This window comes from Neodiprion pinetum, chromosome 3 (genome assembly GCF_021155775.2).
Source record: "Neodiprion pinetum isolate iyNeoPine1 chromosome 3, iyNeoPine1.2, whole genome shotgun sequence".
NCBI classification, from domain to species: Eukaryota; Metazoa; Arthropoda; class Insecta; order Hymenoptera; family Diprionidae; genus Neodiprion; species Neodiprion pinetum.
The window spans coordinates 4,849,359-4,862,080 of record NC_060234.1 but is presented as its reverse complement, the minus strand read 5'-3'; the positions used below and the strand labels follow the sequence as shown (position 1 = coordinate 4,862,080).

Below are 12,722 nucleotides of genomic sequence, written 5' to 3'. Positions count from 1 at the left end.
CCTGTAAAAAATCTCAAATCTACTTCACTGGCGTAAAAATAAAAAAAAAAAAGATCTTTTACTTCATGCAAAAAGTTAGATCATAAAAATCGTGCATTTCGTACTGTTGGATCAATGAATATCAACTGATTTTATGCGACGTCGCAGATCCGACGTGGTGCTGCTATGTTTCTCCATAACGAATCCGGTGTCCCTGAGAAACTGCAAGGCGATGTGGTATCCCGAGATAAGACGTTTTTGTCCCCAAACACCGGTACTATTGGTAGGATGTAAAAACGACCTGCGTTACATGTATCGTGACGAGACGTACTTGAGTTTCTTCAGGGATCGAAGTCCGTTCGTCAGGTGAGTGTATGCGGAGAGAAGGAATTCGTTCACACGGATATTGATCAAACGTAAAGTAAAGAAAATTTCGCGGTTGCTGTTCCAAATTCGGAATGGTCAAAACTCCGCCCCGTCAAATATACGCAGTCCACCACGTTACGGACCTTTAGATTTGTGGAGGCTGGTAAGGTTCAGAATCTTGACCATTCCCAACGTTGACCTATTCGCATTTTTGACCATTCCAAACATCAACTTGTTCCGAGTGTTGACCATTCCAAACATTGTCCTATTCGGAGTCTTGACCATTCCGAATATTGATCTATTCGGATTCTTCAGCATTCCAAACATCAACTTGTTCCAAGTGGTAACCATTCCGAAGAGTGATCTATTGGGATTCGTGACCATTGCGAGACTGAAACTAGCAGCCAGAATAAACAGTCAAATGTTCTTTCGCATAAGGTAGCGAAGTCCGAAAATCAACATTTTTTGAAACACCTTGAACCCCCAATACTGTTATACAGTCATGTTTGTAGATAAAATGCAACTGCACTTTTCTATTTCTAAAAAGTTTGACACATTTTGCTGCTAACTCTGGCCGCTATCTTTATCTTCATTTAACCATTCCGAACATCAACTTATTTGAAGTTTCGACCATTCGAAGTTCCGATATTTCGATGTAACGGTAGGCATGAACTTAGAAAATTCGTCTAATGCGAAGTTTGCCTTCAGAGCCACCCGAAAAAGCGACCTCGTGATGCCTGACCAGGCAAGATCCGTGGCCAGAGAACTCGGTGTCTACTATTACGAAACCAGCGTCTTCACCTACTACGGTGTGAACGAGGTGTTCGAAAACTCGATCCGAGCCGCCCTGATCGCCCGCAGACAACAGCGATTTTGGATGACTAACCTGAAGAGGGTACAACGGCCGCTTCTTCAGGTACACAAAGTGGATAAACCCGCCTCCACATTTGGAGGGACATTCGTGACTGTGTCTTGTTTCTTTGAAATTATACAGGCGCCGTTTTGCCCACCCAAACCGATTCCCCCGGAAGTCACCTTGGCTCCGAGCACATACGAGGATAACTTCAAGGCTCTATGGATGAAGCCGGTTCACACCGACGTCATCCTCGTGACCGGCGGTACTTCCTTTCCAGCACATCGTTGTCTCCTCGCTGCAGCATCGCCCGCGTTTCACTGGCTATTCTCAATCGAGCTTGTTCAGGAATTGACACCACGGAGCTCGAGCGAATCGAGCATGGTAAGCATCGCCCTTTTGGAGTTCAAGGAATATCCTCATGAATGAAAACCCTCAACTTCGATGTAAATGCGTACCCTAAACTTATTTCTTATGGAAATTTGGCATTGTCTGTGAGTTGGGGGTGCCAATTTACACCCAGCCCGAGGGATTTTCCCGTTAAGGATAGTTGAATGGTCCAATGGATTATCGTGACTGTTGACGATTGATGGACGCAACGAATCCACTAAACATTCATGAAAAGACAGTGATAAGAGAGCTTTTGGACGAATGCGCTTCACCTTTCGTAACAAAGTTTAAAAAAAGAGAAAACACGGTGAAAAAAATCACCCACAATGTTATTGGCGCCATTGATGCTAAACGCGATTGGAACAACATCCCTGCTATACAATAAAAATGAATCCAAACAATTACGAACAACACAAGCTAAGATACGAACAGTTTGAAAGATTTTTTTGGCATCTCACTTGACTTGTGTCGTTCGAATTTGGTTCGGATGCATATTTGGAATGTTATTTCAGTCTTGTTCACCATCAACGGTGCCGATACCATTGATGGAGGGATTTTAAGCGTTTTCATTTAAATTCCTTTTGTAACATTTCATATATTCTCATTGAGAATACGACAAGTTTAATCGTGCAACGAATCTTGCAATACGTCGAAACAAAGTAAATGAAACGATGACGTATGATACTTCAGGTGAGCACCTTCGGCGAGGCGACTGTGGGAGATTTTAACGACGACACGGAATGCCTGATACGAGTCGATCAGTCCAAACCGGCAAAGTGAGTTTTACACTGGCATATAAAACTGTTAGGATCAATAGTGCAGCCGGCTAAAGAGTCTTGGCATTAACACCGCTCAGATAACTGATCGTGATTCGAGACTGACATATATCGCTGTAAACTGCGTACTTGCAATGTACAACTCTTCGTTCCGGAGGATACACATCTGCACTGATTTACGTAACGGTGAATTCATCTTCTATAACATATTTCAGAGTTTGGGAACAACTGAAAAGACGATCAAGCTTCCAAGTCCTTCCGACGATGGATAATCACCGGAAGCCAACCGGAGGTGCAATGCGGGAATTCAACCATCCGGCTTTCCAAAACATCCGGATATCCCTGGTAAGTCTATAATTCGCGAGCAATTCTTTTAGATCTTGCCTAATTTTACGAACTCAAGGTTTGCATGTATGTATGTTACCAGGGTCCTTATTTCGGGGTCGGAAATAATTTTCATAGGTAAGAAAAATCTGTGCAAAGTTTCAAGTCGCTACTGTTGTCGCTACGTCAACTGGAACACGTGCCTCTGATCTCCGACAGTTCCGAATGTAAGATACATGTAGTTTTTATAACCAGTATAAATCGAGGGACAGATTTGAAACTTGGCAAAGTTGTTGCTTATAATGATTAAGAGCAAACCCTGAAAATTTTGTAATCTTACAATTATCGTTCCCTCATATAATATAAACCTAATAAAAGCGTTGCTGTTCAGCTTGTATAAAAAAAGAAATATATTACAAATTTATGATAAAATTTTGAAATTTTCAGGCTCTGTTCTTATCATTATAAGTAAAAACTCTGCCAACTTTCAAATCGGTCCCTTAATTTATACCAAAACTATACAAAACGAAATAACTGGTTATAAAAACTACATGTATTTTACATTTAAGACTTTCGAAAATTAGAGGGACGTGTTGCAGTTGACTTGGAAGCTTAAAACTTCACACAGATTTTTTTTTGTTAATGATTTGAAACAGATCTGAGTGGCGTCTCAATGATAATTAATCCAACCCCCAAAATAAGACCACCCTGAGATACGTTTCTAATTAATTATCTTCGTGTTACACTCTCTACCTGTCTATGTTAAATTAATTCATTGATCGTTTTTGATGCAGATTGAAAACTCCAACAACGTTCAGCAACAGACGATAATTGTTACGCTAACAAAAATGATAACTCCACCAGCGATGCAACAGTGCTTGCAGTTCATTTATACCGGCAGTCTTGACAAGCGGTATCACGATTTGCAGGTAATTACGGTTTCGATAAACCTTTCACATTATTTCTACTCAATTTATTTTTTTTTCTCTACATACTTTCTCTATCAATTGCTGTACAATGTATAGCCAATTCACGGTCTTCGTTTTTTACAATGATACAAGTTCTCCCACTGACTCATCAACGATACAACTATAAATATAATTATCTATCGGACATTTTTGTCGTCATTTTCTAAAGTTGGATTAAATTTTTCATGTCTAATTAGAGTAATAAAATAACGTCACGCCAGCAATATTTGACGTTTAGTTTTTTTTTTTTTTTGTTTTCTTATTATTATTTTCTCGCAGTTCTTACAATCTTCAATTTCTGTCTTTGCAACATTTCGAATTAATCGTCAAGAAATTCTGCTCAATTCGTACGGAAAATTCGACAGCCTGACATGCATAATTTGTAAGTTCTTTAGCAGAAAAAAGACTACAATTTTTTTTTTCTTTTAACCGCATTATATTAACCCTAATTGAAGTTTGTTTGTTTGTTTTTATTGAAAAAAAAAAAAAAAATTCCTAGCTCTACTCTTTGTATCCGCGACTTGTCTTTTTTCACGTATTCTACCATTATGATGCAATTCCACACGTACGTAATAATAATTATACATAGAATAATTATCTATAAATATATATATATATATATATATATATATATATATATGCATATATATATATATACTTCCTGGCGGAGATTTCGTGTATATTCTATCACCTAAAAGGTGAAGCGAGAAGTGAATAGCGGTTGAAAAAAAAGTTGTCAAAAAAAAAAAAAGATCAAACGGAAATAATAATAATGATAATGACGAAAATAATATAAGTAATAATAATTGTGTTCGATTGGGATGTTTGGCTTGGAAATTTGGCATACGTACAATATTGCAATGTATACACGCAGTTGCTTTAGGATTCTTCTTTAACCTGATAAAACTGTGTTCTTTCCAGACAGCTCCTATCGGTCTCCTACTGGTTAGTAGTACACAACATGCTACTATAGCTACGTACGTTTAAATTGTAGTTGATACGCTGGTATGTAATAAACGTTACAATATACATGATATATACTCCGCCTGATGTCAGTGAATAATATATCCGGTAGATCTCACGCATACCGTACCCATAGAATCACGCTCTTCTCCGTTACATACGCGTTGCGTATTATAACATCTCCTAAATTTTTCATTAAAATTCAAATTCTTCGTGAAAAATTAACGCGTTGTTGTATGTAAATTGTAATGAGTATGCCTTGTACCATACTTAATGTATATAAGGAATTCCACGTCAATTCTACCTGGGTTTTACCCCCTTAAACTCTCGGATTTGGCGCGCGATTTTTTCTATGATTATTCTCACTTTGAAAGGTACTCGGTTTTCTTTTTTTTTTTTGACTCAGTTTGAATTTTCTACAATTTTTAGAAACGATTTTATCCACCGACCAAAATTAAAAATTTGAAAAAATTCTGAAAAATCCTGCATCAGATATCGAAATTTTCAAGCTTGGACCCGAAGTGGGCCGATTTTCCCTTCTTACTGTTTTCAAGCTTTTTCCGAAAACAAAACGTTAAAAAAATTAGACGCGAAAGTCATTTTACCATGGATGGTTGCTGAAACATTTTTATATGTCACGTGGGATTTTTGAAAATTTTCACAAAAATTTTTAATTTTAGTCGAGCAATAAAATCGTCCAAAAATTATAGAAAATTCGACTCGAGTTTAAAAAAAAAAGAAAACCGAGTACCTTTCAAAGTGTGAACAATCATAGAAAAAATCGCGCGCCAAATCTAAGCGGTCAAAGTTAAACCCCAGGTCGAATTGGCGTGGAATGCCCCGTACAAAATGCAAGGGGTGTTTCACCGAAGCGTTTTAGGCGTCAATATCGTTCGAAATCGTTTGCGTAATATCCGAAATGACACTGAAATCGGTGATATTGGATTAAAATTGTGCATTGGTAATAATCGATGTAATCCTTGATAATAACGATCTTAAGAAATCGTGAGAAATCACGTAATCTGAGCAAAATTTATCTGCCAAGTAATCTCTCGTAATCACTCGATACAATTTAATTAATCGCGAAGTATGAAATGATGGTGTTAATTTTTGCACCGTTGAAAAATCCCTTGATGAAATTTTATACATTTATACCATTTCACCCGAGCATGCTTAAAAGTTGAGAACACAAGAATAGAACAGCTTCAGCAATAATTCAAACATCACTGATGTATTTTATAACGTGTGCGTGTGTGTGTGTGTGTGTTCGTACCATTCCCATCGATCACTTATTTACATGCATTGTTAATTATAATCCATGGGGAATTCTATTGAAACGGATTTAAGGGGGAATAACCGATTCTTAAGAATTAATTTTCACAGGGATAACTAATTAATAGAGGGATCGGATTATTACGAGATATTAAACTTAATTTATACCAATTTTTAATTGAAAATTTTTTAAATTAACAAAGATATGGGCCTTGACTTAACGATTAATAAAAAAAATGTCCTCCATTGTGGCATTAATATTTCGGTGAACGTCTGTCTCGAATTAAAAAAAATAATTTTATCAATATCTGTACAAATGTAGCTATTGTTATACGTAGAGACTTTTTTTTTTACAAAATGGCGACGGATACATTTTTTTTTTTTTTGTTAATCTTAAGGTCCTCTTTTTACGGCCTTTTTCGCCATTTTATAAATAATGCAAACAAAGGAAAGACTGCGTATAACGATAGCTTCATTCGTATGAATATTTATAAAATTTTGTTTTTTACTTTACAGATAACCCTTCACCGAAATATCAATACGACAGTGGAAGGGAAATTTTTTTATTAGCCGTTAATTCAAGGCCGATATCTTGGTTAATTTAAAAAAAATTTTAATAAAAAATTATATAAAACAAGTTTAACATACACTTAAAAATCCGATCCCTTTATTAATTAGTTATCCCTGTGAAAAAACTTTCCCCCCCAATTTATGTTTTCTCGATTATATGTACTGTTTTATTACAACATTGTCATAACTCCGAATCGAACCAAGAAAAGTAAAATTTCATACCTTTATTAGATATTTACTTTCGAATTGAGAATAATTTAGACTGTAGAGTAAAAAATTGACTACAGTTTTGGGAAATTACTAAAAATCGGTGCTACCAATAATTACAGTGAATTTTATTTTCTTATTTGTAGAGAGCTCGAACGATGATATAAAATAACTGTAAGCGAAATCCGGAAGGGTTAAGATTTTTCATGGAATACCCCATGCATATGCTATATCATTAATCAAAATTCGCCAGACAGTATATGCAATACGGTAGTTTCAATATTAAGCGGTCTTTCATTCATTGTGAAACATCGAGTTTTGTTTAAAAAATTGAAAGATTGAGCTTCAATTAAATCTTGACCAAAAGTCGATATCCAAAAACTGTTTCAAAATTTTTCTTTTCCTGCTGTGACTACACTAGGTTCGTATTTATCATGATAGGAAAAAATTTTAGCCAAACGTGCATTTTTGATTAGCGAAAAAATTGATAAGTTAAAGCCGAACGTTTAAAACGCGATTGACGAATGAAAATTCTTGTAGCGTAATAACGTCTCGCTCTTGATAAGAAATTTTGTTTACCTATATTACATAAAATAAAAATTACAATCGAAATATTACTCGAGCAACTAATGGTCACAGATAAAATTGATCGTTATATGGCGCAGGAAATCAGACAGGCTGCTGAATTCCTAAAGCTACCTCAACTTCTGATGGTACTGAACAACATACAAACGAGGGAGCAATTTTACAACAGTAATTTAAACAACCAGTACAAAATCGTCGTCAGGCAACGACTGGAGGATATCTGCCTGCGAGAAGGTGATCAAATGCCATTATCCAAATATATCAAACATTGAAACACGCGTGAATTGAGTTGACAAAAGAAAACCATAAAGATGCATCGAAATGACATCAATCGCATTCCAAGTGTTTGCCTGGATTTTTGAATTTATTAAATCCTTTCACACTTTGTTTGCTTGTAGTTAAAATTTGTAAATAAATCCCGCACAGGTCTTTTCGCTGACGTAATGTTCGAGTTGGACGACGGAAACATGCCGGCTCATCGAGCGATTCTAACTGCTCGTTGCGACATGATGAAAGCCATGTTTTCCGGCGATTTTCGCGAGAGTAGTGCCAAAGTGGTGAGTACGATTAAAGAAACAACAAAAAGAAAAAAAAAAGACCAGTGACTTAATCAATCATCTAATTTTTACATCATTCGCATGTAACGTTGAAGAAAACATCAAGTGACATTGATAATGGAATTTACTTTTTTCTGCGCAGATTGTTTTCCCGGGAGTGAGAGAATACACGTTTCACAAGCTTCTCTGTTATTTCTACACGGACGAAGTACCGGCAATATCATCGGCCAGATGTCTAAATCTTTTGGAACTAGCAAATCGCCTCTGTCTACCTAGACTGGTGAATTTGGTTGAGAATCGAGTGATCGAGGATCTCGATCGGCTATCGCAAAACGACGGCAACGAAGCTGTAGAAAATTGTCTGAGGTTACTCGAACCTTGCAAAGTAAGTATCGGTACGATATTGCGACGAAAAAGGAAATCTACACATTTGTGGTATTGAAGAAATAGTAATTCTTTATAGTCGATCAGCTACCTCGCGTGACTTGAAACGAATTCAAAATACTTATCGCCAATTACGATACGGTAATGAAAAATCTCGACATGATCGAAACAATTACAGCTCCACAATGCCGACCAGCTAGCTGACTGGTGCATGAATCATCTCTGCGTCAACTACAACAAACTGTGTAAAATGTCACCGAGAAGCGTGCGTCTCCTTCACCCTGAGAACCAGGAATACTTGAACGAACATCGTTGGCCGCCAGTATGGTAAAACGAAACTTGAATTGAATGTACTCTACAAGACATTGGCCAGTTAGGACTATTACAGATACTGTCAAATTCGCATTGGATAGTATTAAATTGACATCGTATAGTGTCAACTGACTTCAGATAGCGGCATTTGAAATTATACAGTGTCATTGGACATCGCAAAGTGTAAGAGTGACATCAGATACTAAAATTGTATCGACATGTAATAGTGTCACATTGACATCGAATAATGTCACAATGACATCAGACACGATAATTGTATTGACATCTAGCAGCGTCGCATTGACATCAAATAACAGTACACTGACACCAGATACGACAATTATATTGACGTCGTTTAGTGTCGATTGGCATCGAATGTGTCGCATGAGCATCGGATAGTGTAAGAGTGACGTTAGATACTGAAATTGCGTTGACATCGTTCATTGCCAATTGACATCTAATATGTCACAATGACATCATATAATGTTACAGAGACATCGGACGCTAAAATTACATTGTCGTCATTAAAAATTGTCAATTGGTATCTGATAGCATCACATTGACATCGGGTAGTGTTGGAACGTCATTAGATAGTGTTGAATTGATGCCAGATAGTGTTTATAGATTAAAATCGAATTATAGCCTGTTCGGTTTGATCCGATTCGCTGAAAATGAGGAAAATGGACAAAACAACCAAATATTCTTGCCTCTTTTTCGCAGGTACTTGAAGGACTACGACTACTATCAAAAGTGTCTGGCCGAGCACGACAAGGAGAACAAGCCGACGTTGAAACGTAACAGGAATCAATCGGGTTGCCTGTGTTTCAGCGGTTCTAATAAAGCCAGACGCGAGACGGTGGCGAGCGAAACACCGGCGGATCGTCCACTATTTGACGCTTCGACTGAATCGGGCGAACCTGTATGACAAGAGTCAAGCGGCACGAGCCGCTCGGTCAGATTTATTCTGATTCTACCAGTGCTGATGGTATTCATATGCACTATTTTTACCATTTTGATACTCCTACAGATTCATACTTAAGACGATACTAAAGCAACACACACACACACACACACAAATAAAGTGTAATAACGTTCTTTATATAATTATCACCACGAAGATAACAATAATATAATTGTAGACTGTCGAAGGTGATCGCGACGTTATTTTCCAATTTCAAATTCACACAAAATTTACTCCACGAAGAATCAGCTTTTTATTGCAGCCAATTTTTCACCTCTAAGATCTGTAAGGTCTCACTTCTCCTCTGATTCTTATTGAGGTTAGGGTCGCGTAATGTCAGATTTCTTCGCGACAGCGCATGCGCGCAACTTGAAGTCGGTATTTTCAGTACTTCGCGCATGCGCATTCGCAGACTCACTATACCGTCGTAAGTAACAGGTACTTTGTGTACGGAAAACATGATCGCGTTATATAAAATAACTCGACATATTCATTCTGACGATTTCTAATTATTTCGCAAACGGATTGCAACTTCAATTTCCGCGTGATTTACCGAATCATTTGTGATAGTTTCGTGGATCGTTGATATTAATTTCATAAAAGATTACAGGTATTACTTGACCTTATTTCATACGAATTTGTGTGTCATTACGAATATATTTTCAATTTAAGTTAAAGTACAGTCGGTCATTTAACCGAGTGTTATAACCTAGTCCATCGTCTATTCGAAAGAATATTGAAATAGAAATGCGAGAGTGGTTCGTCGTTTTCAGTGCCTTTCTACTTCCATCGATCACCTTATATACTTGTTCTACTATCGTTCATCTACATCAGAGGAGAGAAATGAAAAAAATGATTATCACACGTATGTATGAACAAACATTGTATGTACAGTAAATTAGATCTATAATAGGACACGTGAAATAAATCCAGGTATAATATCCATGACATATACGTTAACCACTCTCGCGTTTTATGCCAATATTCAAGCAATATATCTTTGACTTTGCGATTATTTGCATTAAATCTTAAAATAATAATAGAAATAAGAAGGGAGTAAAATTATAAGCATGAAATTATCCCAGCGCAGCATGCGATTCTTTCGATTTGAAAACGCAGAATAAAACAAAAAAAACGCAAAGTAACACATGTTTTAACTAATTTTCTCCCATTGCGTTTGATCGTGAGATTATCCGTGATAAATTTCATACAATTTTTCTCTCTTTATTTGTTTTTATTGCAAACCAAAAACATCGCAACGGTGTTTTTTTTTTTTATTATTTCCAAAAACTGCCACCGGCCTCTGGCCAAGTGAGTTCAACTCGTTGATGATCGCTGTATATTATAGCTGATTATATGAATACACATATTGTACGTATACACGTAAGGAAAAAGTATTCGACAAGTATTTGACGGTGAAAAAAAATTATGAAAAATATATTTTAACCGTCGGCACAAATACCGTATGAATTTCTTTCTACACACAAAAATTGAAGCATTATCAAATTCGCCCAATATACTGTTTCAACTATTTCGCTACTTTCCGATTTTAATACATATCGTTATTAGTGTATGTATAATATACATAATGTTTCAATGAAATTCGGTTAGATCGTTTCAACTTGTCACTGCACTTTTTACATAATAAAATCGCATAAACCATTATTCAAAATTTCTGCAAACTTTTGCTTCACAAAGCGGAAACACAAAAAGCGAAGAGAAAAAAAATATATTAAAAATTAAAAAAAATTTTGGGATAATGGTTAAGCAATTAATTATACGCGGCCTGAATTCGATACGAATTTATTTTTCGAAACCACGACATCCTTTGAATCGGCGTATTGAATGTAAAAAACGAAAAAAAAAAAACCAGGCATCTCGAAAGCAAGTATTATGTAATTAAGCGGTATAATAAATGCATATTTATACATCGCGTGTAATGTATGTTGTACTATTGATACACAGCACCGTTGTAATAATTATATAATACATAATACATATGAGCGCATTTTAATCATATGGGAAAAATTATCGTAAGAATAATTAACTGAGCATATCGGAGTGAGAGAACAAAAAGGAACGGAGAATAGTTCTAGAGAGAGAGAAAAAGAGAGAGAGCGAGAGAGAGAGAGAGAGAGAGAGAGAGAGAGAGAGAGAGAAAGTAGCTGGGGACGCAATTTGTATTTGCTCACTTTGCTAATTCATTATTATATTATTGTTATCATTAATATTAGCGTCTTACGGTTGTTGCAATGATCGTAATTATCATTATTATTACTACTACAATCATTATCATTGTTGTTGTTGTTGTTGTTGTTGTTGTTGTTGTTGTTATTATTATTATTATTATTATTGCAATTGATAGAGATTTGATATTTTTAATCGTACAATAATATCCAATTGGTTAATATTCATAGCATAATATTAAACGTTACATACGGGAATTTTCATATCCGAATATCATGTACGGAGAAGGACGAGAGTTAGAGAAAAAAAAAAAAGAAACCCGGAAGAGAATGAAAAGTGAATGTGAAAGAAATTTTAAATGAAATTCGCTCAATCGCTAATAATATTATTATATACATTTAAGGATGAACTTGTGGTATAGACAAATTTAAAATACCTAGAATGAATATGTATTATATTATTATGTATATCGATCGTGCACGTTGCATGTGCAACACATATTCATACATATAATTGTACGTATGAAATGTGCGTAAACACAGCAATTTACCAACAAACATTCAAATCGGCAAAAATCAATCCAATGTTGAAAATTAGACAAACGCGATAAAAAATAATGCAGGATTTTAACGACGAATAAGAAAAAGAAAAAAAAATTCACAGCTACCGCACTGCACGAATGATGAAATAAATTTAGACCTCGCGTCTAATACATAATCAATATACGATATATACGTATAATGAAAACAATTTTTACCCCGAAATTATAGAACGTAACGAGACGTTGATGAAAATACAAAAAAAAAAAAAAAAGAATATAGAACAAATAATCGAGAAAAATAATAATTATTACAATAAAAATAATGCACGTGATTGAAATGCAGCAATCATAAACTTGAGGGTGAATCAGAATAATAATTTGCCACATTCAACTCGCGTGAATTATTTATACATGTAATTATAAAACCGTAACGTATTACGTATTTAATATAGACGCAAGATTTTAACAGGCAACAATTTTTCTAATAATAATAACAATAATAATAATAATAATAATGATAATAATAA

The 12,722-nt window shown here is 35.6% G+C and overlaps 1 protein-coding gene across 5 annotated transcripts in view; it reads left to right on the top strand.

Annotated features, from left to right (window-relative positions):
* RhoBTB (Rho-related BTB domain containing) overlaps positions 1–12,484 on the top strand; it is a 29,413-nt gene extending 16,929 nt beyond the window's left edge. For 4 of the 5 annotated variants that reach the window (XM_046617189.2, XM_046617191.2, XM_046617192.2 and 1 more), the window contains exons 4-15: positions 148–345; positions 1,054–1,261; positions 1,340–1,582; positions 2,279–2,364; positions 2,580–2,709; positions 3,483–3,617; positions 4,578–4,601; positions 7,334–7,487; positions 7,680–7,810; positions 7,953–8,195; positions 8,373–8,521; positions 9,227–12,484. In XM_046617189.2, the coding sequence (XP_046473145.1) occupies positions 148–345; positions 1,054–1,261; positions 1,340–1,582; positions 2,279–2,364; positions 2,580–2,709; positions 3,483–3,617; positions 4,578–4,601; positions 7,334–7,487; positions 7,680–7,810; positions 7,953–8,195; positions 8,373–8,521; positions 9,227–9,431 (1,906 nt within the window). In that variant the 3' untranslated portion in view covers positions 9,432–12,484. The remainder of the gene's footprint in view (positions 1–147; positions 346–1,053; positions 1,262–1,339; positions 1,583–2,278; positions 2,365–2,579; positions 2,710–3,482; positions 3,618–4,577; positions 4,602–7,333; positions 7,488–7,679; positions 7,811–7,952; positions 8,196–8,372; positions 8,522–9,226) is intronic. The other variant, XM_046617193.2, reaches the window with a different exon arrangement.
* The last annotated feature ends 238 nt before the right edge of the window (positions 12,485–12,722 follow it).